The sequence below is a fragment of the Pristiophorus japonicus genome, chromosome 1 (genome assembly GCF_044704955.1).
Source record: "Pristiophorus japonicus isolate sPriJap1 chromosome 1, sPriJap1.hap1, whole genome shotgun sequence".
NCBI classification, from domain to species: domain Eukaryota; kingdom Metazoa; phylum Chordata; class Chondrichthyes; family Pristiophoridae; genus Pristiophorus; species Pristiophorus japonicus.
This window is the reverse complement of record NC_091977.1, coordinates 298,827,249-298,853,258: the sequence shown is the minus strand read 5'-3', so window position 1 is coordinate 298,853,258 and position 26,010 is coordinate 298,827,249. Positions and strand designations below refer to the sequence as shown.

Sequence of the window (26,010 nt, the reverse complement as noted above, 5' to 3'; positions counted from 1 at the left end):
CAGACGAGGAGGAAGCAGACGAGGAAGACGCAGACAAGGAAGACACAGACAAGGAAGACACAGACGAGGAAGACACAGACAAGGAAGACACAGACAAGGAAGACGCAGACGAGGAGGAAGCAGACGAGGAAGACGCAGACGAGGAAGACACAGACAAGGAAGATGCAGACGAGGAGGAAGCAGACGAGGAAGACACAGACAAGGAAGACGCAGACAAGGAGGAAGCAGACGAGGAAGACACAGACAAGGAAGACACAGACAAGGAAGACGCAGACGAGGAGGAAGCAGACGAGGAAGACACAGACAAGGAAGACACAGACAAGGAAGACGCAGACGAGGAGGAAGCAGACGAGGAGGAAGCAGAAGAGGAAGACGCAGAAGTAAGGATGTAACCCATATCTGTGGACGGACTGTTTATTCATTGAACAGATGCAATTTAGTTTCTTGTGCACTCTGGGATTTCTAAATTCACTGTTTAATTGTTAATGTAAAAAAATATGTATTTTTTCCAAAGTAGGAGTATGTGAGCATAAGACAATTTAATGGCAGAGCAGACTTTTGTTCTAATTAAGTGTGCAATGGAGTAAGGCAGAAGTTTTGTACCTTTGATTCCTCACACAGTGAGTTCCTGATTTTGTGTAACAACTAATTCAACATTTAAATTTATTTTATTTTATAAGATTTCAGTAAGATTGTAAATATGTTCTAATCCTAGTTTCCAAGAAGACACTTCTCTAATTTAAAAAGTAAATTTTAATTACATGAAACTCTTACCCCTTGATATAGATGTCACTTGATTTTTGACCTGTAATAAAATTCACATCTTCTAATACAACGTCTTCGGCATTCCAGATAATTATTCTTAGTTCATACCTGCAATCAAATACAATAATCTATCAAAGACGATGTCACAGACATTTAAGGCATGACACTTCATGTATACACTAAATTGGAGGCAATCTGGTCTCCTCACACACTATATTCTAATCTAAATAAAATGTACAACAACTTACATTTTTATAGAACTCCTCATATACAGAGATCTGCCTCACAGAGCTTTACAGGGCAGTGGACATCTCGTGGACACCAAGAAGGAGGGAATAAGGGAAGAAAGGGGCTAAAAGTGTCCAAAGAGAAGAGACTTTAGGAGGTTTCTGAACATGGGGAGAGATGACGAGGGAGAGGTGCTGAGAGATGGAGTTCCAGGGGGTGGGGACCTGAAGGAGCAGCTACCAATGGTGCACCACAGGGCATAGATAATAAGAAGTACACCTCTGTTCATAAAGCTGAGGGTGCATGAGGGAACATATGGCCAGAGGAGAATGTTGAGGTCGAAACCACGGACTGATATGAAGTTGAGAATGAGAACTGTAAGGCCAATTCAAATGGGAATTGAGCATGGCAAGGAAAGGGGTGATGTGGACATAGGTCTTAGTTTGGTTGAGAACACAAGCTATGGCATTTATGGAAGGTGGAAGCAAGGAAGTCAGCAAAGGAAGCACTAGAGAAATTGAGCCTTGGGGTGACAAAGACATAGGTTAGAGTTCCTGCAACAGTCAGCAAGAGGGAAAGTGGAGAAGATGGGCGATTTTTCCAAAATAAAAGAAAGCTGAGCTCAGGGTGGAGCAGAAACCAGGGTTCCTCACCTCTGAGCCTAGTCTGGGGTGGCAGGTAGGGAGGTTGATGAAGTGGAGGCCAGAGACATCTAGGTGTTTGCAGGAGCTGAAGAGTAGGGCTTCAATTGTCCCAGCATTTATCTGGAGGAAGGTTTGGTTCATTCAGATCTTAATATGAGATTGGCAGCTGCAGAGAATGTCATCAGCTGACCCATGCTTCAAGACGCTGTCTCCAAGGAATAGCATGTAAAGGATGACATGCAAGTGGCCATGGATGGAGCCCTTAGGTACAGCTTGTTTGATTCTACGGGAATGAGGAGAAGCTGTTGGAGGCAATGCAGTGTCTATGTTCTGATGTGTAGGAGAGAAACCATTAGAGAACAGTGCCAGAGAGTAAGCAATAATAGACACTTGGGAGGGAGTTACAAGACTTCAAGGAATAAGGAATTCTGATGACACCAGAAAGCAAAACTTTGTAATTTATGATCAGGATTAAGATGTATCATTGACAGCTTTCAGCCCACTTCACAGCATATGGTTATAACTTTACTGATTTCTGTAACCAGTGCTCTCATCGTGGTTCAAACTTCCCATTCTAATTAGTAGGTAATTTATATGTTTTGGTGACATATTTGTACTCGTCATTGCTGGGAGTATCGGTTTTCACACCATCTACCATTAAGTAGGGACTGCCAGAAGAAATTGAGAGTAAAAAAAAACTTTTAAAAATTCTACGTCCTCAATTCTAAAACTGGTCTAGGTCTCAGCTGAGGAGTGGTACAAGAGATTTCAGAAGTAGACTTTGGAACATTTAGTTTTCAAAAGTCAGTGGATTTTTTTCAATTTACAGGTAACTTGATTTGATGTATTTTTAGTAATCCAAACTACACCCTATCAATTTAGGTCAGAGAAATAAATGAGCAGCATGTGCTCTGAAGGGAGGGATAAGAAGCAGCAAAGAAGTATTCACAGTAATGATGAAAGTGAGCAATTTAACGAAAGAGATAGCTGGATGATTAAAGTTTAATATCATTTTAAAGAATAAATTACAGCCCTCCAACACTGCAGTGCTCTTGCAAAGCTGTATCATTCTACTTGTGGTTCAATTAGAATTGTTCTTTTACCCTTTGGGCTTGCGAGTTGATATATCAACAGAAGGCCCAGGAGGCGGCATATCCATTGGAAACATGTCCACCCACATCTGAACACGGCCCTGCAGGAAGTATCAGAAGAAAAAACATGATATTGAAGAACCAGCCATTTGCCTCAATAAAATTCTACATGATATGAAAGAAATAGTTACATTAAGACACACTATTAGGGAATTAAATGGTGGGCTCATTAGTGATTACTGAGAATGGCTCAGTTTCAACAACAGGAAAGGACAACCTAAACAAAGTGACATGGGATTGTCCGTCCATTATACACTGCATCTCATTTTCCTTTCCATAATGGGCGGCCAATCCAATATCGCCCGTCTTTCTGCACCTCCGTCAAAGTTGAAAGTTCCTGTGATTATCTCAAAAAAGAAAGACTTCGATTTGTATAGCGCCTTTCACGACCACCAGACGTCTCAAAGCGCTTTACAGCCAATGAAATACTTTTGTGGTGTAGTCACTGTTGTAAAGTGGGAAAGTGGACAAATGGACAGAAAATGTCCACGCTCCTCTAATTCTGCCCGCTTGAGCATCCTTCATTATAATCGCTCAACCATTGGTAGCCGTGCCTTCTGTTGCCTCGACCCCAAACTCTGGAACTCCCTGCCTTAACCTCTCCGCCTCCCTATCCTCCTTCAAGACAAGACGCTCCTTAAAACATACCTCTTTGTCCAAGCTTTTGGCGCTAATTTTTTACTTATGCAGCTCAGTGTCAAATTTTTAACTCATAATACTCCTGTGAAGCGCCTTGGGACATTTCACTACATTAAAGGTGCTATATAAATACAAGTTATTATTGTTTGAAAATCATGGCATGTTTCCAATATGGGCAAAGCTAGAGGCATAAATTCGTAAGATTACCCTTTACAATTCCACTTTACTTTACTGAGGATTATACTCTACAGAACTGTAATATTGGTGCAGCTTTAAAGTGTGTGTCTAGTTTATGAATTGTGCTATGTTTAGAACAGGTTTTGATCAACCAGTCATGCCTTCAAATGAAAGGAAAAACTTGCTCTCAGATAATGCCTTTCATGTCCTCAGGATGTCTCAAAGCACGACACAGCCAATGAATTACTTTTGAAGTATAGTCACTGTTATTTTGTAAGTAAACGTAGCAGCCACTTTGTGCGCAAACGATGTCCCACAAAAAGTAAAAAGGTAAGTGACCATATAATCTATTTTTGGTGATATTGGTTGAGGGATAAATGTTGTTCGGCACACTGGGAACACTCCCTGCTCTTCATCAAATAATGCTATGGGATCTGTTATGACCACCTGAACTGGCCTTGGTTTAATGTCTTATCCAAAAGACCACACCTCTGACAATGCAGCCCTCCCTCAGTTCTGCACTGAAGTGTTAGCCTCAATTATGTGTTAAACTCCTGAAGTGGAGCTTGAACCCACAACCTTCAAATTGAGAGGCAAGAATTCTACCACTGAGCCAAGCTGACAAGCTGAGGACTTGAGTAGGAGCAGATGGATTCATTGCCGCCATGAGGCCACTAACTCTTTCCCTGGTAGGTTTATACAGATTGGATAGGTGTATACTCAACAAAGAGCTGCATATTCTTTCTCAACAAACTGCGTGGAGTCATATTTATTTACAAACTTTAATGAAGATACATACTCCACCAGCATCACTGAACGCCCTAGGTGACGAATTAATAGACTTTTTTAATTAAAAAAAAATAACCTTCTTCATTGTGCCTCTAGCCAAACAGCATGAACTTTTCCATAAGCATGAAATGGAAGAATGTATTGGGTTAATATTACATTGGCTCCTGGTCCAGTAATGCCTTGAATTTAAAATTCTCATACTGGTGTACAAATCCCTCCATGGCCCTGCCCCTCTCTATCTCTGCAACCCTTCGAGAACCATGCGTTCCATCCAATTCTTACCTCTTGCACATCCCCAATTTCCTTTGCCCCTCTATTAATGGCCATGCCTTCAGCTGTCTAGGTTCTAAGCTCTGGAAATCCCCCACCTAAATCTCTCCATCTCGACCTCTTTTTCTTCCTTTATGACGCTCCTTAAAACCTACCTCGTTAACCAAGTACAATACCTCCTTAGGTGGCATGGTGTCAAATTTTGTTTGACAGCACTCCTGTGAAGCACTTTGGGACGTTTACTACGTTAAAGGCGTTGTATAAATGCAAGTTGTTGTTGGGTAACTTATGAGTGTGCAAGTTCGAAGGTGCATCCAGTCCCTCCATATACAGAGAGTGACATTTTGGCATTTATAAAAATATTTTTATAAAGAGAACAGGCCAACCCAAATCTCAAGTGTCAAAGTTCAAGTATTTGGCAAAATATTGTGTGTTGAGTTCAGAGTACAGTTTGGTGTCTACCCATAGTTAAAACACTGTGATATAAAGCTGCTAAACTTTAGCTCCAGATATTTCATGATGTATTTTACGTTATATATTTGGAGAGTCAATGGGGCCGAAATTGCGTACGGCCCCGATTGGGAGCAGTAACTTTTCTGAGGCCAGACAATCTGCGCCCGCTGCAGAAGTCCCGCCCCGGAAGCGAAATTGGCCTTACTGCCCCCGACAAGAAGTGGACCGCAATGTCGGGCGCTGCACTTCCTCTCGGGGCGGGCTCAGGGGCGCTACCTGGGTGAATGTTGGAATGTTATACGGCCTCACTGTGTAGCGCTGAAACGTTCCAAGGACCCTCCCCTTCTGTTAAAGGGGAGGGTAGCTGTGAGCTCTGCAGGGCCTCCACTGGGCCACTGGGGATGTGAGGTGCAGTGGCCACAGCCCGGCACCAGAACGGAGTACCGGGCTGCACGATCGTGGCATGGATACCGCAAAAATGGAGTCCGAGGCCGTACAGTTAAATGGCAGACAGTGCAAAATGGCAGCGTGCACCTCCCCTTTAAGTTTTGCCCCGCGAGCGAAATGTGGCCTGGTTCGCGACCTGCGGGGCTGGCGCTGACATCAATTGCGGCAGCCTCACGGGGCACTGCCCAATTTCTGGCCAAAAACGGGCCGTCGCGCACACCGATGATGATGTCGCCTGAGGCGCACCGGCTCAGAGCACTACCAACAGGGGCACGATGCTAGCTGTTTTGTGCCTCCGCTAACTCCTGCGTAATTTCACGGGAGCCGGTAGCTCCCCCCCACCCCCGCCCAAAACCCGGGTGCTAATGACAGGCGAGAGCAGGGGAAGTTTGCCCCCAATGTATCACATATCTCACTATATTATGCTAAATGACTGGTGCACTAGCATTGCCTTATAATGGAGGTGGGTCATATAAACAGGTCACAAATCACATCACACAATGGTTGAAGCTCTCAGCTATCAGTAATCAGGGACACTGTACAGTTAATATTTAAGTCACCTGTTCCAAGCCTAGTTTGTCAGAGTGGTAGAGGGATCGTGATTCAATGTGCTCAGGAACCAATTTATATCCAGTCCCAGCGATCACGGACCACTGATGTAACACCCTTAAAGCCAGGTGTTCATGTGATGTCACCATTTCATCTAGATTAAATACACAATAGAATAAGTTCAGATCATAAGGAAATATTGAAAAGTACTTAATGGTGGTTGAGTTACACACAAGTTCTGAAAAAAATAGAGAATAACAAGCTTCACTGCTGCAATAGATAAGGACAAAGGAACATTGAATGATAATCATAGTCATGTTTACTTTAAGTATCACGTTTATTTGTTTTCTGTAGCATGTGTCGCAGTATAAGTCTTTGCAGATACACTTCTAATTTAGGAAGATGAGACTACTGCATGGGGCTTACCTAATTTCAATTTCTCCTTTGTCATCATCCACCTTCAACACTGCCTCAGTCCATCTGTCTGTGAAACCCCCATTCACACCTTTGTCACATCTAGGTACAGCTATTCTAGAAAATTCCTAGCCTGCCTCCCATTCTCCATTCTTCGTAAACGTCAACTCATCCAAAATCCTGCTGTCTCCTATCCTGCACAAAGACTTGCTTGCCCATCCTTGCTGACCTATATAGATTCCTTGTCCTCCAATGCCTCAAATTAAATTGATCATCCTTGTGTTTAAATCCATCCATGGCCTCAACCTTCTCTATTTCTTCCCCCAGCACCCCCTCCGCCCCTGCCCCCCCCCCCACTTGGTACTCTCATTTCCTGTGACTCCAGCTTCTTGTACATCCACCCTCCCCCCCCGACACCACCATCACACCCCCGCCCCACCACCCCCATAAGTGGCTGTGCCTTCCACTACCTAGCTCCCACTCTTGGAAAATTTCTCCCTGAACCCCTCTGCCTCTCCACTTCCCTCTCCTCCTTTAAGATCTTCCTTAAAACCTACCTCTGTAACTAAGCTTTTAATCATCTTTCCGAACTGCTCTTTTTTCCTCATGCCTCCATGAAGTGCCCTGTGATGCCTATATTAAAGGCACTAGATCAATACAAGTTTTTGTCTTGATGCATTGAAACATCAAGTGTTGAATGCTACAAAGTCCTCTGCTGATTAAGTATGATACTACTGAATACAATGGTGGATAGAAATTTTCATTAAATTTCACATCAAAGACAGCATCAGGTGGCAACACACCAGAAAAATGGACACTTGCAGGAAGGCTGGTGCTCAAGGAAGCTTACTCCAGCAGGAGCCAGTGCCTTCAGGAGAGAATGGCTCAAAATGATATTTGGGGGTGGGGCAATAAATGGCTCACTATTTAGAAGGAGAATCAGTGCCCTGTACAACAGGTTAATCTGTGACCTGTACAAAGAGGATCATCGGTACCCTGTATAGAGGTTAACCCTAGTGCTAACTTACAGCAGTCCTGTTTAAGAACAATATCACACCACTATGCAGGATTCTCTTCTTCTCTCTCTCCACCATATTATATAACTGTATACAGAGAAAGATTTGAAAAAGAGAGAGGAACAAATAAAGATTGTCCACCTTAATTTTGTTGACTTGGTAACACTCCAGTCATTACATTTAATAATTCTGGTATATTTGCCAACTGAAACCATAGCTTTATATCTGTGAGCTGTGCAAATCAATCACAGTGCTCCATGTCTAAGCAACTGAAAGACATAATGCCCCTTCATGCCATGATTGCTCACAATGAAAGGTATCAGACCTCAGCCTTGCTGTTAAACCATGAGTGAACAGAAGGCAGGTTCCTCCGCACTGAGAGAGCGGAAATCAGAAGGCAAATCACCTCTGGGACCATGTTCTCACACATCTCTTGCATATCAGAACAGAGGTAGAACTTCTGGAAACAAGTCCCTTTCCATCTCAGCTAAGTGGTGATATGTCATAATGACACCTGGAACAAAGAAACTAGCAAAAATTTAAAAAGAAAATAATAAATTTGCATTTATATAGTGCCTCAGTATGTCCCAAAGCGCTTCACAGCCACTGCAGTACTTTTGTTGTGTAGTCACTGTTGTAATGTTGGGAAACGCAGCAGCCAATTTGCACACAGCAAGATCCCAGAAACAGCAACAAGATAAATGATGAAGTGATCGGTTTTATTGATGTTGGGTGAGCGATAAATATTGGTCAGGATACTGAGGAGAACTCCACTGCTATTCTTCGAATAATGTCATAGGATCTTTTACTATCTGAGACGACAGACGGGACCTTGGTTTAGTATCTCATCTGAATGACGGCACCTCCAACAGTGCAGAATTCCCTCAGTATTGCACTGGAGTGTGAGCCTAGATTATATGTAAAATGTACTGGAGTGGGGTTTGAATCCACGACCTTCTGACCAAGGGGCGAGAATGCTAGCAGTGAGCCAAAGCTAAACATACATAACTGGCCCTGCAGCATTCTGCATATTATACAGTTACATCAGTTTAATAATCACAATTGCTTGTTTTTAATGAACACGTCACCCTCTGTGTGCAAAGGCCTTAATGTGCAAACCAGCTTCTGTTTATTAGCTCTGCATGTTTGGTGAGGACAGAAAAAAAGTAATGACAGCCTAAAGTGAGATGAAGGATGTCCAGATTCAGTATCAATCTCAAAACCTGTTATCAAACCATTGGTTACAATATTGGCATGAAAAAGTGTTACAACCCCAAATATTATTTTGATCTCTCTCAGTTCCAGATTCTTGTTAATATAAATGTAGATATTCACCTTCCTCCATAAAGGTTGTTTTGCCCGTGAAGACTCTGCCTTCCACCTCAATCAGTCCCGTCCTAAAGTAGGGTCCACGGAAACCATTGTCCTTACACAGTCTGGTCAGGATCTCAGTTGGTTTCATTGCATCACGCCAGGCATTGTAACCTTCCCTGCAATTGAAAAAGATTCTGTTACAAATTATAGTCAAAAGGTGCACGAGAAGCAAGCAATAGTGGGGTGGACGGGTTGACTGTGCAGATGGCGGTTGGTGGATGTGGTGTGGTTGGCGTCGCGGGGGCGTGGCTCCGGGGTGGCCGGGGCTGGGGGCTCGACATCCGGGGGTGTTCGGCATTTGGGAAGGATTCTGACGGGACGGGGCGGGGCGGGTTGGGTGCGGGGTGAGTGTTCCCGGTGTTGGGTGGGTCCGGAGCCGGCCGGGGGGGGGGTGCTGTTTGGGGCTGGGATTGGGAGAGACTTCTTCACTCGGGGAGTTGTTGGCCTGTGGGGTTCCCTGCCGCGGAGAGTTGTTGATGCCAGTTTATTGGATGTGTTCGGGAGGGAGTTGGATGTGGTCCTTGCGGCTGGGGGGGTCGGGGGTGTGTGGAGGGGGCGCGGGGAGGAGGTGCTGGGGTGGGTGATCAGCCATGATCTTGTTGAATGGCGGTGCAGGCTCGAAGGGCCGAATGGCCTACTCCTGCACCTATTTTCTATGTTTCTATGTTTCTAATAATCTTTTTGGCGGTTGGTTAAATTATGCCAGCTTTTGAATCTATTAGGAGATGTTGATGGTTCAAAATAAACCAGAGCAAAAGCTTGTGACAACGTTCTGAGGTGTTTCTAATCTATCTCTCCTTTAATTGTTTAAGCCCGGTGGGAAAAAATGTACAATGCCTAATTTCACAAATTCAGCAAGGATGACCCATTGGAGGACTACAGTAACATTTAAAATTAAAAATGACACTGATGTCATGACAGACCAAGTAACAGAGATCAGCCATGATTGCATTGAATGGTAGAACAGGCTCGAGGGGCTGAATGGCCTACTCCTGTTCTTATATCTCAATTGTTGCTCCCACCTTCAATCCCTGGCCTTTATTAAAGTAGCTGATCTGAACTGAGGCAGGAGTAGGGAGTCTACAATTGGCTTATGTGCTGTTGGGCTAGGGAGGGTAAAATCAGCCACGGTTCCCACTCTTGATCACTATCCAATGGCCCCCGCTCAAAGGCGGTATATGCGGACATTGGGTGAGGACATGATTGGGCTTGGTTATGGTGCCTCCCACCATGGCCAAATATTTTCCTGATGCTCACAGTGTAGATTTACAAATGAAGACTGGTACCCAAGGGCAGCCGGCCCTCTGACTCTGTACTCCAGCATGAATGATGCTTCTGGGAACGAAAGAAAATTGGCTGGGGGATGGTGGGGGGGGCGGGGGGTGGGTGGCGCTGTCAGGCCGGGGGAATTAGGAAAAATAACACAGATAATTATCAATGATAATAGCTCCAACTGGGTATTTGAGTTTGGGGATGACACCAAGCTGTGCAGAGAAGGAGACTGTTGCTGTGAGAAATAATTAAGAGAAAGAACATTTTTTGATGGCAGATAAAATTGGTGAGTTGATGATTTCATTACTGGACACTTTAATTCACAAAGAAAGAAAGACTTGTATTTATATAGCACCTTTCATGACCTCAAGATGTCCCACAGCACTTTACAGCCAAAAAGGGGTAAATTTTGGCCAGGACACCGGGAGAAACTCCCATTTGAATAATGCTGTAGGATCTTTTACATCCACCTGAGAGGGCAAACGGGGCCTCAGTTTAATGTGGCATCTGAAAAATGGAACCTTCAATGGTGCAGTACATCCTCAGCACTGCATTGAAGTAACGTTGTCAAATGACAGGTAAATCATGTCAACAGGGTGTTGATGGAATGTCTGCTCAGGTTCTCATGGATAGAGAATTGGCTGGCTAACAGAAAGCAGAGAGTCGGGATAAATGGGTCCTTTTCGGGTTGGAAATTGGTGGTTAGTGGTGTGCCACAGGGATCAGTGCTGGGACCACAACTGTTTACAATATACATAGATGATCTGGAAGAGGGGACAGAGTGTAGTGTAACAAAATTTGCAGATGACACAAAGATTAGTGGGAAAGCGGGTTGTGTAGAGGACACAGAGAGGCTGCAAAGAGATTTAGATAGGTTAAGCAAATGGGCTAAGGATTGGCAGATGGAATACAATGTCGGAAAATGTGAGGTCATCCACCTTGGAAAAAAAAACAGTAAAAGGGAATATTATTTGAATGGGGAGAAATTACAACATGCTGCGGTGCAGAGGGACCTGGGGGTCCTTGTGCATGAATCCCAAAAAGTTAATTTGCAGGTGCAGCTGGTAATCAGGAAGGCGAATGGAATGTTGGCCTTCATAGCGAGAGGGATGGAGTACAAAAGCAGGGAGGTCCTGCTGCAACTGTATAGGGTATTGGTAAGGCCGCACCTGGAGTACTGCGTGCAGTTTTGGTCACCTTACTTAAGGAAGGATATACTAGCTTTGGAGACGATTCACTAGGCTGATTCCAGAGATGAGGGGGTTGCCTTATGATGATAGATTGAGTAGACTGGGTCTTTACTCATTGGAGTTCAGAAGGATGAGGGGTGATCTTATAGAAACATTTAAAATAATGAAAGGGATAGATAAGATAGAGGTAGAGAGGTTGTTTCCACTGGTCGGGGAGACTAGAACTAGGGGGCACAGCCTCAAAATACGGGGGAGCCAATTTAAAACTGAGTTGAGAAGGAATTTCTTCTCCCAGAGGGTTGTGAATCTGTGGAATTCTCTGCCCAGGGAAGCAGTTGAGGCTAGCTCATTGAATGTATTCAAATCACAGATAGATAGATTTTTAACCAATAAGGGAATTAAGGGTTATGGGGAGTGGGCGGGTAAGTGGAGCTGAGTCCACGGCCAGATCAGCCATGATCTTGTTGAGTGGCGGAGCAGGCTCGAGGGGCTAGATGGCCGACTCCTGTTCCAAATTCTTATGTATGTTCTTATGTTCTTATGTTCTCATGTTGAAATTGTGACATGAGCTGAGTAAATAGGGGAAGGCCTGGCATTGAATAGAATTTTAACTTAATGTATGCTGATGAAATCTATTTTTAAAAACTGAAATGTATGGAAATCAGAATCCAAATGTCAGTTAGTACCATTTTTAAATAGCAGCTGCATATCACAATATTCATATCTTATGGTTTTTTTTAAGATTGGTAAGGGAGTTCTCCTGGTATCCCTCAACCACCATCAATAACATTGGTTACTTGGTCATTTATTACTTAATGAAATTATTTTATGATACAACAGAAAAGGTTGATCAAGGTAGCACATTAGATGTTGTATATATGGACTTTTGGAAAGCATTTGTCAAAGTGCCACACAGGAGGCTTATTAAGAAGATGGAAGCCCATGGAGTTAAGGGAAAAGTGGCAGTATGGATACATAATTGGCTCAGTGACAGGAAGTAAAAGGTGGTGTAGATGGATGTTTTTCAGACTGGGAGGTGGTTTGCAGTGGTGTTCCCCAAGTGTCAGTTTTGGGTCCATTACTCTTTTCAATTTTTATAAATGACCTAGACTTGGGCGTAGGGAGCAGCATTATAAAGTTTGCTGATGATACAAAACTTGGCAAAGTAGTAGAACATGATGAGGATAGTTATAAGCTTCAGGCTGACAGACAGGATGGTGAAATGGGCAGAAGCTTGGCAGATGGAGTTAAATGCGGAGAGGTGTGAAGTGATGCACTTTGGGAGGACTAATATGGAAAGACAGCATATTACAAATAGCACGATTTTGAAAAGTGTAGATGAGCAGAGAGACCTTGGTTAAAGGTGGCAGGGCAAGTTGATAAGGTGGTTAAAACAACACATGGATTATTTGGGTTTATAAATAGAGGAATAGAATATAAAAGCAGAGATCATGCTCGAACTTTATAAATTACTGGTTAGGCCTCATCTGGAGTATTGTGGACAATTATGGGCACCACACTTCAGGGAAGATGTCAACGCCTTAGGAAGGGTAGAGAGGAGATTTACCAGGATGTTATCAGGGATGAGGGACTTCGGTTATGAGGAGCAGTTGGAAAAGTTGGGACTGTACTCCTTGGAACAGTGAAGGTTAAGAGGTGACCTGATGGAGGTTTTCAAGGTAATGAGAGGTTTTGGTAGAGAAAATCGGGAAAAATATTCCATCTGGCAAGTGGATCAATAACTAGAGGGCATAGATTCAAAATCATTGGTAAAAGAGCTCGAGGGGAAATGAGAGAAATATTTTCACTCGGAGAATTGTCGGGATCTGGAAAGCTCCACCTGAAAAGGTGGTGGAAGCTGATTCCACAAATAATTTTAACAGGACACTGGACAAGTACTTGAGGATAAGGAACTTACAGGGTCACAGACAAGAAGCGGGGATGTGGGACTGAGCATGACTACTCTTTCAAAGAGCCAGCATGGGCACAATGGGCCGAATGGCCTCCTTCTATGCTATAAGTTTCTATGATTTTATGATATAACAGGAAAAAGACAAGGTAATGATATTTTATTATTTTGTCTTAGCGGTATATTACCCATATGCAAGGTTGTTGTAATTCAGACATGAAAAGCCTACAACAAACGTACATTCGGTGCCAATCTTCAACTTTTCTAATTATATCAATCTCTCAGTTGTCCCTGCAGACCCCCTTGATCTTGCTGAGCCATGCATCTCTTGAGCCCAACAAGGCCTTTGTAAAAGCCAGCATGAGCAGCCCAGTGATGTCAATCCCTCCAATTTCCTCTCCCACAGCAGCACGGTTGAAGACAGAGGAATAGGGGCTTGAATCTGCATCCTTCCATATAGATCCCTCACCCTGGAACTCCAATATGCTGCAAATCAGTGGTCTACTAAGATCATTTACACCAAATTTATTAGTACAGGTACAACATCCGAAATCTGGAATCCTTGGGACCGACTCCATTCCGGTTTTGGGGTTTTTCCAGATTTCAGACAAGAAAATCAATAATCTGAAATCTGGAATCCTCGATCGAATCCATATCAGGTTTTGAGCGGCGAGGTCCAAAATCTGGCAAAACCTGAAATCCGACAGGAATTCAGTCGAGGATTCCGGATTTCAGACTTGATTTTCTTGTCTGAAATCCGGAATCCTCGACCGAATGCGGATTTTGCCTAAAAATGGACAATAATTCTGGATTCCGGACGACTCCATCAGCTATACGAAAATGTCTGTTTTTTTGACAATTCCGGTTTTCGGAGTTCCAGACTCGGGACGTTGCACCTGTACCTGCCATGCATGTATGATAACACAGACACCTCTGTCTTTTCTGTAAAAGTGTTTTAAAATCTGTAGTGTAAAAAATAATTTATAACTAAATCCATCCTTACATCTCGTATTTGTACGGTAGCCCACAGGTAGCTCTGTATTTGCTATAAAAGCGGTTCTCCAGATCAATTTTAGTTTCTCCAATCAAATCATCTGTTCCAATCAAGTCAAAGTCATAGATTGTTATCGTCAGCAGAGATTCCATTGGGAATGTAGCCTCAATCTCATAGGATCTGTCAGGTGAAGGAAAGAATTATTGGTTTCCACCCTCGAAAATAGTCAGAAAATGAAAAATTAATCATTTGAACAATAACGTATTAAGCTTAAACAACTAGAACTCCAGATTTTGGAAAATTAAGTCTTATCGATGGGACCAGGATATACTTTCACGTTGGCTTTTTTGTGAAATATGGTATTTGTAATGATCCTGTTGCAAGTAGATTTAATTTCAGAGTAAACAAAATAGTACCTGTTGTAAATTTTGAATGTTTTACATTTAGAGTGAAAGAGGCGACTTAAACAAATATTCGTAACTTATGGTTCCTTCCACATATGGCTTCGGAGTCAAATAATTATAGTTCTTTTTCTATTGTGGCATTGTGTATTAGAAGACGATACATTGGACTACAGTACTGCATTGCCCATGTGACAACATTACATTAAAAAGGGATTTATTTGATTTGAGATGTACTGATCTAATTGTAAGGATTTCCAATATGCCATACAATTATCTCCAAGCACTGGCCTTCCATGATGTTTGGATTCACAGCAGGTGCATGGTCTACTTTTAAATTGAGATTTAACAATCAGCTTTGAAACCAATGTATCCTTCTGCAGTATCATATTATTTTTACCAATTGAAAGAGGTTTAGAATCTCATTACTGCCTTTTTTGGTCAACAGAAATCTCACCAAAGCCGGAAGCTGGTAAGTGCACACTGTTATGGGTGTAAACATTGTAAATGTGTAAGACTTGCCATCAGAGGGCGCAACTGTTAGAGACCCAAGGGTCACCTGCACATCTCGTGCAAGGGAGCATAAAAGGTTGTCTCCCATGCTGCTTAGGTACTCTAGAGTTGTATTAAAGAGACTAAGGTCACATCAGTTTTAACTCACAGTACTCAGTCTTGTGGAGTTCTTCCATACTTACCAATTGGCGACGAGTAACAGATTACGAACTTTCATGTGGTCATGGCTGCCGTTGGTATTTTAGAGAGATTTGTAGAGGGTGATGACTGGGAGGCCTTCGTTGAGCATCTCAACCAGTACTTCATGGCCAATGAGCTGGATGGGGACGATAAAGCGATCAAGCGCAGGGCGATTCTCCTCACCGTGTGTGGGTCCACAATATACGGCCTCATCAAGAATCTGCTAGCACCGGAGAAACCAGTGGAGAAGACATATACAGAGTTGTGTACGCTGGTTCGGAACAACCTTAAGCCGAAGGAGAGTGTCTTAATGGCCAGCTATCGTATCTACAGGCACCACCGCTCAGAGCGTCAGGACATGGCGAGTCGCCAACCTGAGATGCCTTGCGGGAACTTGCGAATTTGCTGGATTTTTGGGGGAAAATGTTGCGGGACTTTTTTGTGCTTGGCATCGGCCACGAGGTCATTCTTCACAAGCTGCTATCTGCCGAATCCCTAGACCTGGGCAAGGCCATCACGATAGCCCAGGCATTCATATCCACGAGCGCTAACACCAGACAGATATCTTCCCAGCATCGAAGCTCAACAGCAATTACTGTGCATAAAATAACGTCACTAGAAGGCAGAACTGTATATGGCAGGGCTTACACGTCTGCAACTGCAAGACCTAGGATGACTCAGAGTCCGCCATCAGGCGTGAATGCAAATCCAATAGCACCATGTAGGCACTGCGGGGGAAATCATCGAACCCATCAATGTCGATTCAAGCATTACGAGTGCAAAGGCTACGAAACAATGGGGCGCCTCCAGCGAATGTGCAAGAGTGCTGCGACTCACCACGTGGCAGAGTCGGCAGAGGATAATATATCCAGCGGGGATCACGTAGAACAAACAAGAGAGGCAACTCAATCCAAGGAAGAAGTGTATGGGGTACATACCTTCACCACCAAGAGCCCTCCTATTATGCTGAAAGTCACCGGCATTCCAGTGTCAATGGAGTTGGACATGGGGGCGAGTCAGTCAATTATAAGCCAGAAGGCTTTTGAGAAACTGTGGGGCAATAAGGCACAAAGGCCCAAACTAAGCCTGATTCAGACAAAGCTGCGCACCTACACCAAAGAGCTCATACCAGCCATTGGCAGTGCGGCAGTTAAGGTATCGTATGATGGAGCTGTGCATGATTTATCACTGTGCATTGTACCAGTCAATGGCCCAACGCTATTCAGTAGAAGCTGGCTGGGAAAGATTCAATGGAACTGGGACAACATCAAAGCATTATCTTCAGTGGATGATGCCTCATGCGCCCATGTGCTGAGCAAGTTTCTGTTGCTATTTGAACCAGGGATCGGCAACTTCACAGGCGCCAAGATGCAGATCCATCTAGTCCCCGATGCAAGGCCCGTTCATCACAAGGCTCGAGCAGTTCCATATATGATGAGGGAGAAAGTCGAGATCGAACTGGACAGACTTCAACAAGAGGGAATCATATCACCAATTGAATTCAACGAGTGGGCCAGTCCAATTGTTCCGGTGTTGAAAAGCGATGGCACGGTCAGAATCTGTGGAGACTACAAGGTAACAATCAACAGAGTCTCGTTACAAGGCCAGTACCCGCTACCCAAAGCGGATGACCTGTTCGCAATGTTAGCAGGGGGGAAGTCATTCACCAAGTTGGACCTAACCTCCGCCTACACGACACAGGAGCTGGCTGAATCTTCAAAAAGATTGACATGCATCAACGCACACAAAGGACTGTTTATATACCACAGATGTCCTTTTAGAATTCGCTCGGCTGCTGCCATCTTCCAAAGGAACATGGAGAGTCTGCTGAAATCGGTTCCGTGCACCATTGTGTTTCAAGGTGATATCCTGATCACTGGTCGTGACACCACCAAACACCTGCAAAACCTGGAAGAGGTTCTAAGTGTTATGTATGGAGAAAGAGTCAGACTGAATACTGTGAGCTCAAAGTAAAGTGTGACCGTAGTCTTTTATTGCAGGTCTCCAGAGTGAATCTCCACCCTGTGAAGCCTCCTTAAATACCTGTGCTCCCAAGGGATTACGGGATCACTTGGGACTCCAGGGGATGAGCACTCTGATGGCTGTACAGAGTAAATGCAAGTTTACATATATAACACTCCCCCCCCCAAAGACAATAGTGTAACTATTTACAATGTGAGTCGATGTGGGGCCCTTCTTGCCCTGGTTAATCGTCTCGGTGTGAAAGCTGGTGTTGTTGAATAATTTGTTGGGCCCTCGCTGAGCTGCTGTGCAGCTGGCCTTGCTGAGCTGCCTGGTGTGTTAGGTCCTGCTGGGCTGCTGTGGATGATAGGTTCTGCTTCGTGGTCAATCATGGTGCCGGTTGCCACTGGTGTGTATGTTGGGGGATCTAAAAAGGTAGGTTTGCTCAGGATAGTCCGTGAATCTGAGTTTGATTTGGTCCAAGTGTTTCCGGTGAATGAGTCCATTTGAAAGTTTGACCCGAAACACCCTGCTCCCCTCTTTGGCCACGACAGTGCCGGGAAGCCACTTGGGACCTTGATCATAATTCAATATAATTACAGGATCATTGATTTCAATCTCGCGTGACACATTTGCGCTATCATGGTATGTACTTTGTTGAAGCTGCCAGCTCTCTACCTATTCATGTATATCAGGGTGAACTAATGAGAGCCTTGTCTTAAGTGCTCTTTTCATGAGCAGTTCAGCAGGTGGGATCCCAGTGGGCAAGTGGGGTCTCTTGCGGTAGCTGAACAGGACTCGGGATAGGCGAGTCTGCAGCGAGCGTTCAGTTACCCTCCTCAAGCCTTGCTTGATGGCTTGCACTGATCTCTCTGCCTGACCATTGGAGGCTGCTTTAAACAGGGCAGATGTGACATGTTTGATCCCGTTACGGGTCATGAATTCTTTGAACTCAGCACTGGTAAAACATGGCCAGTTGTCGCTCACCAGGACATCGGTTAGGCCATGTGTGGCAAACATGGCCCGCAGGCTTTCAGTAGTGGCAGCGGACGTGCTAGCCGACATTATCTCACATTCAATCCACTTGGAGTACACATCTAGAACCACAAGGAACATTTTACCCAAGAACGGGCCTGCATAGTCGACGTGTACCCTAGACCACGGTTTGGAGGGCCAAGACCATAAACTTAGCGGCGTCTCCCTGGGTACATTGCTTAACTACGAGCATGTATTACATCTGTGAATGCAGGACTCTTAGTCCGAATCGATACCGGGCCACCACACGTGGGATCTGGCTATCGCTTTCATCATTACGATGCCTGGGTGAGTACTGTGGCGGTCATTGATGAAGGTGTCTCTGCCCTTCTTGGGGACCACTACTCGATTGCCCCACAGAAGGCAATCTGCCTGTATAGACATTTCATCTTTGCGCCGCTGGAACGGCTTTATCTCTTCCTGCATTTCCACTGGGACACTGGACCAGCTCCCGTGAAGCACACAGCTTTTGACTAGGGATAATAAGGGGTCCTGGCTCATCCAGGTTTTGATCTGCCGGGTAGTGATGGGTGATTGCTCATGCTCAAATGCTTCCATAACCATGGCTAAATCTGCGGGCTGCGCCATTTCCACCCCCGTTGTGGGCAATAGCAGCCTACTGAGAGCATCGGTGCAGTTTTCTGTGCCTGGCCTGTGGCATATGGCATAGTTGTATGCGGACAACGTGAGCACCTATTTCTGGATGCGGGCCGATGCGTTGGTATTTATCCCTTTACTCTCGGAAAACAAGGATATAAGTGGCTTATGGTCAGTTTCTAATTCGAATTTTAGCCCAAACAGGTATTGATGCATTTTCTTTACCCCATAGATACACGCTAACGCTTCTTTTCCAATCATGCTGTAGGCTCTCTCAACCTTGGACAGACTCCTGGATGCATAAGTAACCGGTTGCAGTTTCCCGAAATCATTAGCTTGTTGCAATACACACCCGACGCCATATGACGACGCATCACATGCTAGTACCAAACACTTACATGGATCATACAACACAAGCAATTTGTTTGAGCATAACAATTTTCACGCTTTTACAAAGGCATTTTCTTGGCTTTTGACCCAAACCCATTCGTCCTCTTTTCCTAGTAAGACATGCAGTGGTTCTAACAGTGTGCTGAGACCCTGTAAGAAGTTACCAAAGTAGTTCAGGACTCCCAGAAACGACCGCAGCTCCATCAAGTTCTGTGGCCTCGGTGCATTCTCGATTGCCTCCGTCTTCGCGTTGGTGGGCCTGATGCCGTCTGCCGCAATCCTCCTTCCCAAGAACTCCACTTCAGGCACCAGGATAACGCAGTTCGAGCATTTTAACCTGAGTCCCATGCTGTTGAGTCGACTAAAAACCTCCTCCAGGTTGTGCAGATGCTCGGCTGTGTTCCGAACTGTGACCACGGTGTGCGGGACCGACTTCAGTAAACTTTCCATGTTTCTCTGGAATATCGCCGCCACTGATTGAATTCCAAATGAGCATCTGTTAAAAATAAAAAGACCTTTATGCGTGTTGATGCAGGTGAGGGCCTTCGATGATTCCTCCAGTTCCTGCGTCATGTAGGCTGAAGTCAGATCCAGCTTCGTAAACATCTTTCCTCCCGCCAGCGTTGCAACGAGGTTGTCGGCCTTTGGTAGTGGGTATTGGTCCTGCAGAGAGAAACGATTGATAATTACTTTGTAATCGCCACAGATTCTGACGATGCCATCTCCCTTGAGGACAGGAAAGATTGGACTGGCCCACTCGTTGAACTCGATCAATAAAATCATGCCCTCTTGTTGCAGCCGGTCTAGCTCGATCTCTACACTTTCTCTCATCATGTACGGTACTGCTCTCTCCTTGTGATGGATGGTCACACCCCCGAAATTAGGTGGATCTTCACTTTTGCTCCTTGGAATTTCCCATTGCCTGGTTCGAACAGCGAAGAGAACTTGTTTAAGACCTGGGCACATGAAGTGTCGTCAGCGGGCGATAGCGCTCGGACGTCATCCCAGTTCCAGCGTATCTTTCCCAGCCAGCTCCTGCTGAACAGCATTGGACTATCGCCCGGTACCACCCAGAGTGGTAGCTTGTGCACCGCTCGATCATAGGAGACCTTTACGGTAGCACTGCCGATTACGGGAATCAGTTCTTTCGTGTAAGTTCTTAGTTTCGTACGAATTGGAGTTAAGACTTGCCTTGAGGCCTTGTTGCACCACAGTCTTTCGAAAGTCTTTTTGCCCATGATGGACTGGCTCGCGCCCGTGTCTAGTTCCACTGAATTAAGTTCAACATTCAGCATTATCGGGGGAAATTCGTGGTGAATGTGTGCACCCCATGTAACTCTGCCTCCTCGGTCTGAGGCTCTGGTTCATCGTGATCCTCCATGGATCTGTCCTCCTCTGCAACATGGTGGTTTGCAGTTTTAACAGGATTAGCAGCTCGCCTGCACATACGTTGGAGGTGTCCCATTCTTCCACAGTACTCTTTTAAATGGCGAAAATGGAAACGATGATCATCCCCGCAGCACCAACAAGGTGTTAATGGCCTTGCATTCATCACCCTTGATGGTGGACTCTGAGACATCTGCGGACGTGCAGCTGCAGGTATGTGTGACCTGCCCTGTAGTTGTGATTCGAAAACAACATCACTTTGTTCACAGTACTTGTAGCAGCACTTGTGTGCTGAGAGATTTGCTTAGTATTGTTACTGGTGGCAATGAACGCCTGGGCTATCGCTATGGCCTTACTCAAGGTTGCGGTCTCTACAGTCAAAAGTTTGCGAAGTATGGTTGCGTGACCAATGCCATGTACGAAAACGTCTCTGAGCATGTGCTCCAAATGTCCTTCAAATTCCCAATGTCCTGCAAGGCGTCTTAGCTTGGCGACATAACTCGCCACTTCCTGGCCTTCAGACCTTTTGTAGGTGTAGAACCGATACCTCGCCATCAGAACGCTTTCCTTTGGGTTTAAATGCTCTCGGACCAGTGTGCACAAATCATTGTACGATTTCTCCGTGGGTTTCGCTGCAGTGAGCAGATTCTTCATGAGGCCATACGTCGGTGCCCCACAGACGATGAGGAGGAGCGCCCTTCGTTTGGCAGTGCTCTCTTCCCCATCTAGCTCGTTGGCCACGAAGTATTGGTCGAGTCGCTCCACAAAAGTTTCCCAATCATCTCCCTCTGAGAATTTCTCCAGGATGCCCACTGTTCTCTGCGTCATTGGGTTCACTTATCTGTATCTCGTCGCCAGTTGTTATGTATGGAGAAAAAGTCAGACTGAGCATTGTGAGCTCAAAGTACAGTGTGACCTTAGTCTTTTATTGCAGGTCTCCAGAGTGCCTCTCCAACCTGTGAGGCCTCCTTAAATACCTATGCTCCCAAGGGATTATGGGATCCCTTGGGACTCCGGGGGATGCGCCCCCTGGTGGCTGTACAGAGTAAATACAAGTTTACATATATAACACTAAGTCAACTAGACAGACTGGGACTCAGGCTTAAACGCTCCAAGTGTGTTTTCCTGGCACCAGAGATCGAATTTTTGGGGAAAAAGATTGCGGCAGATGGCATCAGACCCACGGACTCAAAGACAGAGGCCATCAAGAATGCACCCAGACCACAGAATGTGATGGAGCTGCGTTCGTTCCTGGGACTCCTCAACTATTTTGGTAACTTTCTACCCGGGTTAAGCACTTTGCTGGAACCATTGCACATGTTGCTACGTAAGGGTGACGACTCAAGAGACAGCCTTTGAGAAGGCCAGAAACCTACTTTGTTCTAATAAGTTACTTGTACTGTATGATCCATGTAAACGATTAGTGCTGACTTGTGATGCATCTTCGTACGGGGTCAGCTGTGTGTTACAGCAAGCCAATGTATCGGGCAAACTTCAACCGGTTGCATTCGCGTTTAGAAGTCTGTCTAAGGCTGAAAGAGCCTACAGTATGGTCGAGAAAGAGACGTTACCATGTGTATATGGGGTTAAGAAAATGCACCAATACCTATTTGGACCGATTTGAGCTTGAAATCAACTACAAACCGCTTAATTTTGCTGTTTTCAGAAAGCAAAGGTATAAACAACAATGCTTCGTCCCATGTCCAAAGATGGGCACTAACATTGTCCGCCTATGACTATGTTATCCGCCACAGACCAGGCACGGAGAACTGTGCTGATGCCCTCAGCCGGCTACCATTGCCCACTAACGGGGTGGAAATGGCGCAGCCCGCAGACTTGCTTCTGGTCATGGATGCTTTTGAGAGCAAAGAGTCACCTATCACTGCTCGCCAGATCAGGACCTGGACCAGCCAGGATCCTGTGCTATCACTTGTAAAAAGTTGTGTCCTCAATGGGAGCTGGTCGGCCATTCCCAGGGAAATGCAATCCGACGCAAAGATGAACTGTCCATCCGTCAGTCGGATTGTGTCTTATGGGGTAATCGCGTGGTTTTGCCAAAAAAAAGGCAGGGAAATGTTTATACGCGACCTTCACAATACCCATCCAGGCATAGTCATGGTGAAGGCTATAGCCAGGTCACATGTTTGGTGGCCAGGCATTGACTCGAATTTAGAATCATGCGTACACCGGTGCAACATGTGCTCACAATTGAGCAATGCACCAAGAGAGGCTCCATTGAGTCTGTGGTCATGGCCCTCAAACCGTGGTCCAGGATCTACGTAGATTTTGCTGGCCCCTTTCTTGGAAAGATGTTTTTAGTTGTAGTGGACGCTTACTCTAAATGGATTGAATGTGTAATCATGCCATCCAGCACATCCACTATCACCATTGAAAGCCTCCGGGCTAGGTTCGCCACCCATGGCTTGCCCAACATCCTCGTCAGTGACAATGGACCGTGTTTCACCAGCTCGGAATGCAACGAATTTATGATCTGCAGTGGCATCAAGCATGTCAGGTCTGCCCTGTTTAAGCCTGCATCCAACGGTCAAGCGGAACGGGCAGTCCAAACTATCAAGCAGAGCTTGAAACGCGTGACGGAAGGCTCCTTACAGATCCACTTATCTTGGGTTCTGCTCAGCTACCGGACACGACCCCACTCTCTCACTGGGGTTCCTCTTGCAGAATTGTTAATGAAGAGAGCAATCAAAACCTGGCTCTCCCTTGTCCACCTGGATCTAAATGATCATGTGGAAACCAGACGTCACCGGCAAAACATGTAACACGATCGCGCGGCTGTATCACGTGTCATTGATGTTAACGACCCTGTGTTTGTCCTTAATTACGGTCATGGTCCTAAATGGTCGCTGGCACTGTCTTGGCCAAGGAGGGGAATAGAGTGTTTATAGTCAAACTACTGAATGGACCAATGTGCAGAAAGCATTTGGATCAGACCAAACTGCGGTTCACCGACAACCAGGAACAACCTGCAGAGGACATCACCATCATCGATCCACCAACACACACTCAACCAGCAATCGACCTCGCTGTCAATCAAGAGGATGAACCCACCATTTCCAACAGTCCTGTCAGACCAGCAACGCCGCAGTGCAGCAATGGTCCGACCAACTCACCCAGGCCAGAGTTTGAACTCAGACGATCAACCAGGGAGCGTAGGGCCCCGGATCGTCTCAACTTGTAAATCATTTGTATCAAAGACTTTGGGGGGAATGATGTTATGTATGTAAACATTGTAACTGTGTAAGACTTGCCACCAGAGGGCGCAACTGTTGGAGACCCAAGGGTCACCAGCACACCTCGTGCAAGGGAGTATAAAAGGTTGTCTGCCATGCTGCTTAGGCACTCTGGAGTTGTATTAAAGAGACTAAGGCCACATCAGTTTTAGCTCACAGTACTCAGACTTGTGGAGTTCTTCCATACTTAACACACATATTTCAGTGCGTAGGGACAGAGGGCTGTGAGTGGACACTGTAACCTTGCTGGCCATTCACATGGTATCAGGTCTGCACCAGGAGGTGCAATGTAGTGACAGCAGCAGTAGATTACCCTTCACACCACTATTCTCACTACGTTCACTTGTGACCTGCAACATTAAACCTCGTTTGGTGCTGTGAACTCAAATGCGGCTTAACACTCAGAGTGCTGAATTGATTCTCTAATCTGTAACTTATCTGATTACTTAAGAGATAGGTACACAAATCAGAGTAAGTCAGACAATAACATGTGCGCGCACACACACATACAACTTCTCACCTTCCAAATAGTGGATTAAGCTGTTTAGGGACGTAGTTGTCACGATCCTTAATTTCAGTCTTCCCAAGCTGCAGTACAATGTAAGGATCAGCCTTGCCATCAGGGTCAGCTGGATGCAGATTAGTAGCCTAATACAGGGGAAACAGTTAAAAAAAACACAATATTATATTTGAGTAAATCATGAAACGCATGGTTTTAACATATGGCTTTGTAATAATATAGCCACGTGATGACTTCACCAGGCCAGCAACTGCAGCAGAAATCATTTCTTTACAAAGAAATGAGTCAACAGAGATTACACAGAGTATAAAAGCAGGATTCAACATGTTTTGTAAAATTCATTTGGGATCTATGCAAATAAAGAAGAACAGTTCCCGCTTCCTTGGCAAAATGTTTCTGTCAGAATCTGTGGAGAAAAGAGATGAGATAATGTTTCAGGTGTAGAACCTTCATCAGAGCCAGTTCTACACCTGAAGTGTCAACTCATCTTTTCTCTCCAGGGATACGGATGGATCTGCTGGTTGTTTCCAGCTGGACAGATTTTGTTTCAGATTTCCAGAGTTCGAAGTTTTTTTTAAAAAAAGACTCATTTCTGTGGTTTGCATAAATTTCAGTTAAAGGTGGAGAACAGGTGTAGGGGGAGATATATTTAACTGGGAGTGAGAAGAAACATGCATGTTACTTACTGATACAATGTAGACTCTGATTAAAACTTTGACAGGTGTGTTTGGTGGCATTCCTTGCAAAATTTTACATTGCCCGTCGGTATCATAGCCATCACAGCATTTCCACACGCAGAATGAACCCTGAAAAGAGAAGTAAGGAAGGCCTTTTATAGTGTTAGCTCATTGGGACAGAAGAAATAGAATGCTAATGTGGCAAAGAAGAGAGCTCCCAACTGTCTAGCCTTTGGCCCTCCATTCACCACGATGTTGTGCAACTGTTCAATCACACCCTCACCTCCACCTTTGGCTCCCCCGCCACCAATGCCTCAATTTGAAAATTCTCATCATCATGTTCAAATCCCTCCCTAGCCTTGCCCCTCCCGATTTCTGTAACCTCCTTCAGCCCTATAGCCCTTAGCGAACTCTGTGTTCCTCCAACTCGGGCCTTTGTGTATCCCTCACTTCCTTCACCCTGCCATTGGCGGTAGTGCCTTCAGCTCTCTAGGCCGCAAGGCTCTGGAATTCGCTCCCTAACCCTCTCCCACTTTAAGACGTTCTTTAAATCTTCTCATTTTTCTCTCTCCTCTAGGTCCTTCTCAGCGGCCACAACCACAGAAGAAGACACCCCAGAGGAGTAGAATCCGTCTAAGGAGGCACTGTCACATGCTGCATTGCAACCAAGCACCATCACATAAACTGACACCCCACTTGGATTAAGGAATGAGGTAGAAGGGTTTGCATGTGTTGAAACACCCAGCACTTAGCCGCAGGTACTGGTGGCAGGGGCAGCTCAGGAGACAGCTCACTGGAGGTTATGGTCTTCTCTCAG

At 45.2% G+C, this 26,010-nt stretch overlaps 1 protein-coding gene across 1 annotated transcript in view; it reads right to left on the bottom strand.

Annotated features, from left to right (window-relative positions):
* The window catches only part of fer1l6 (fer-1 like family member 6), a 232,082-nt gene that overhangs the window by 13,168 nt on the left and 192,904 nt on the right, over positions 1–26,010 (bottom strand). Inside the window, exons 32-38 of the mRNA XM_070879557.1 lie at positions 25,203–25,322; positions 24,517–24,644; positions 14,291–14,461; positions 8,878–9,032; positions 6,124–6,266; positions 2,741–2,829; positions 775–873 (exon numbers count right to left, since the gene is read on the bottom strand). Of these exons, the coding sequence (XP_070735658.1) occupies positions 775–873; positions 2,741–2,829; positions 6,124–6,266; positions 8,878–9,032; positions 14,291–14,461; positions 24,517–24,644; positions 25,203–25,322 (905 nt within the window). The remainder of the gene's footprint in view (positions 1–774; positions 874–2,740; positions 2,830–6,123; positions 6,267–8,877; positions 9,033–14,290; positions 14,462–24,516; positions 24,645–25,202; positions 25,323–26,010) is intronic.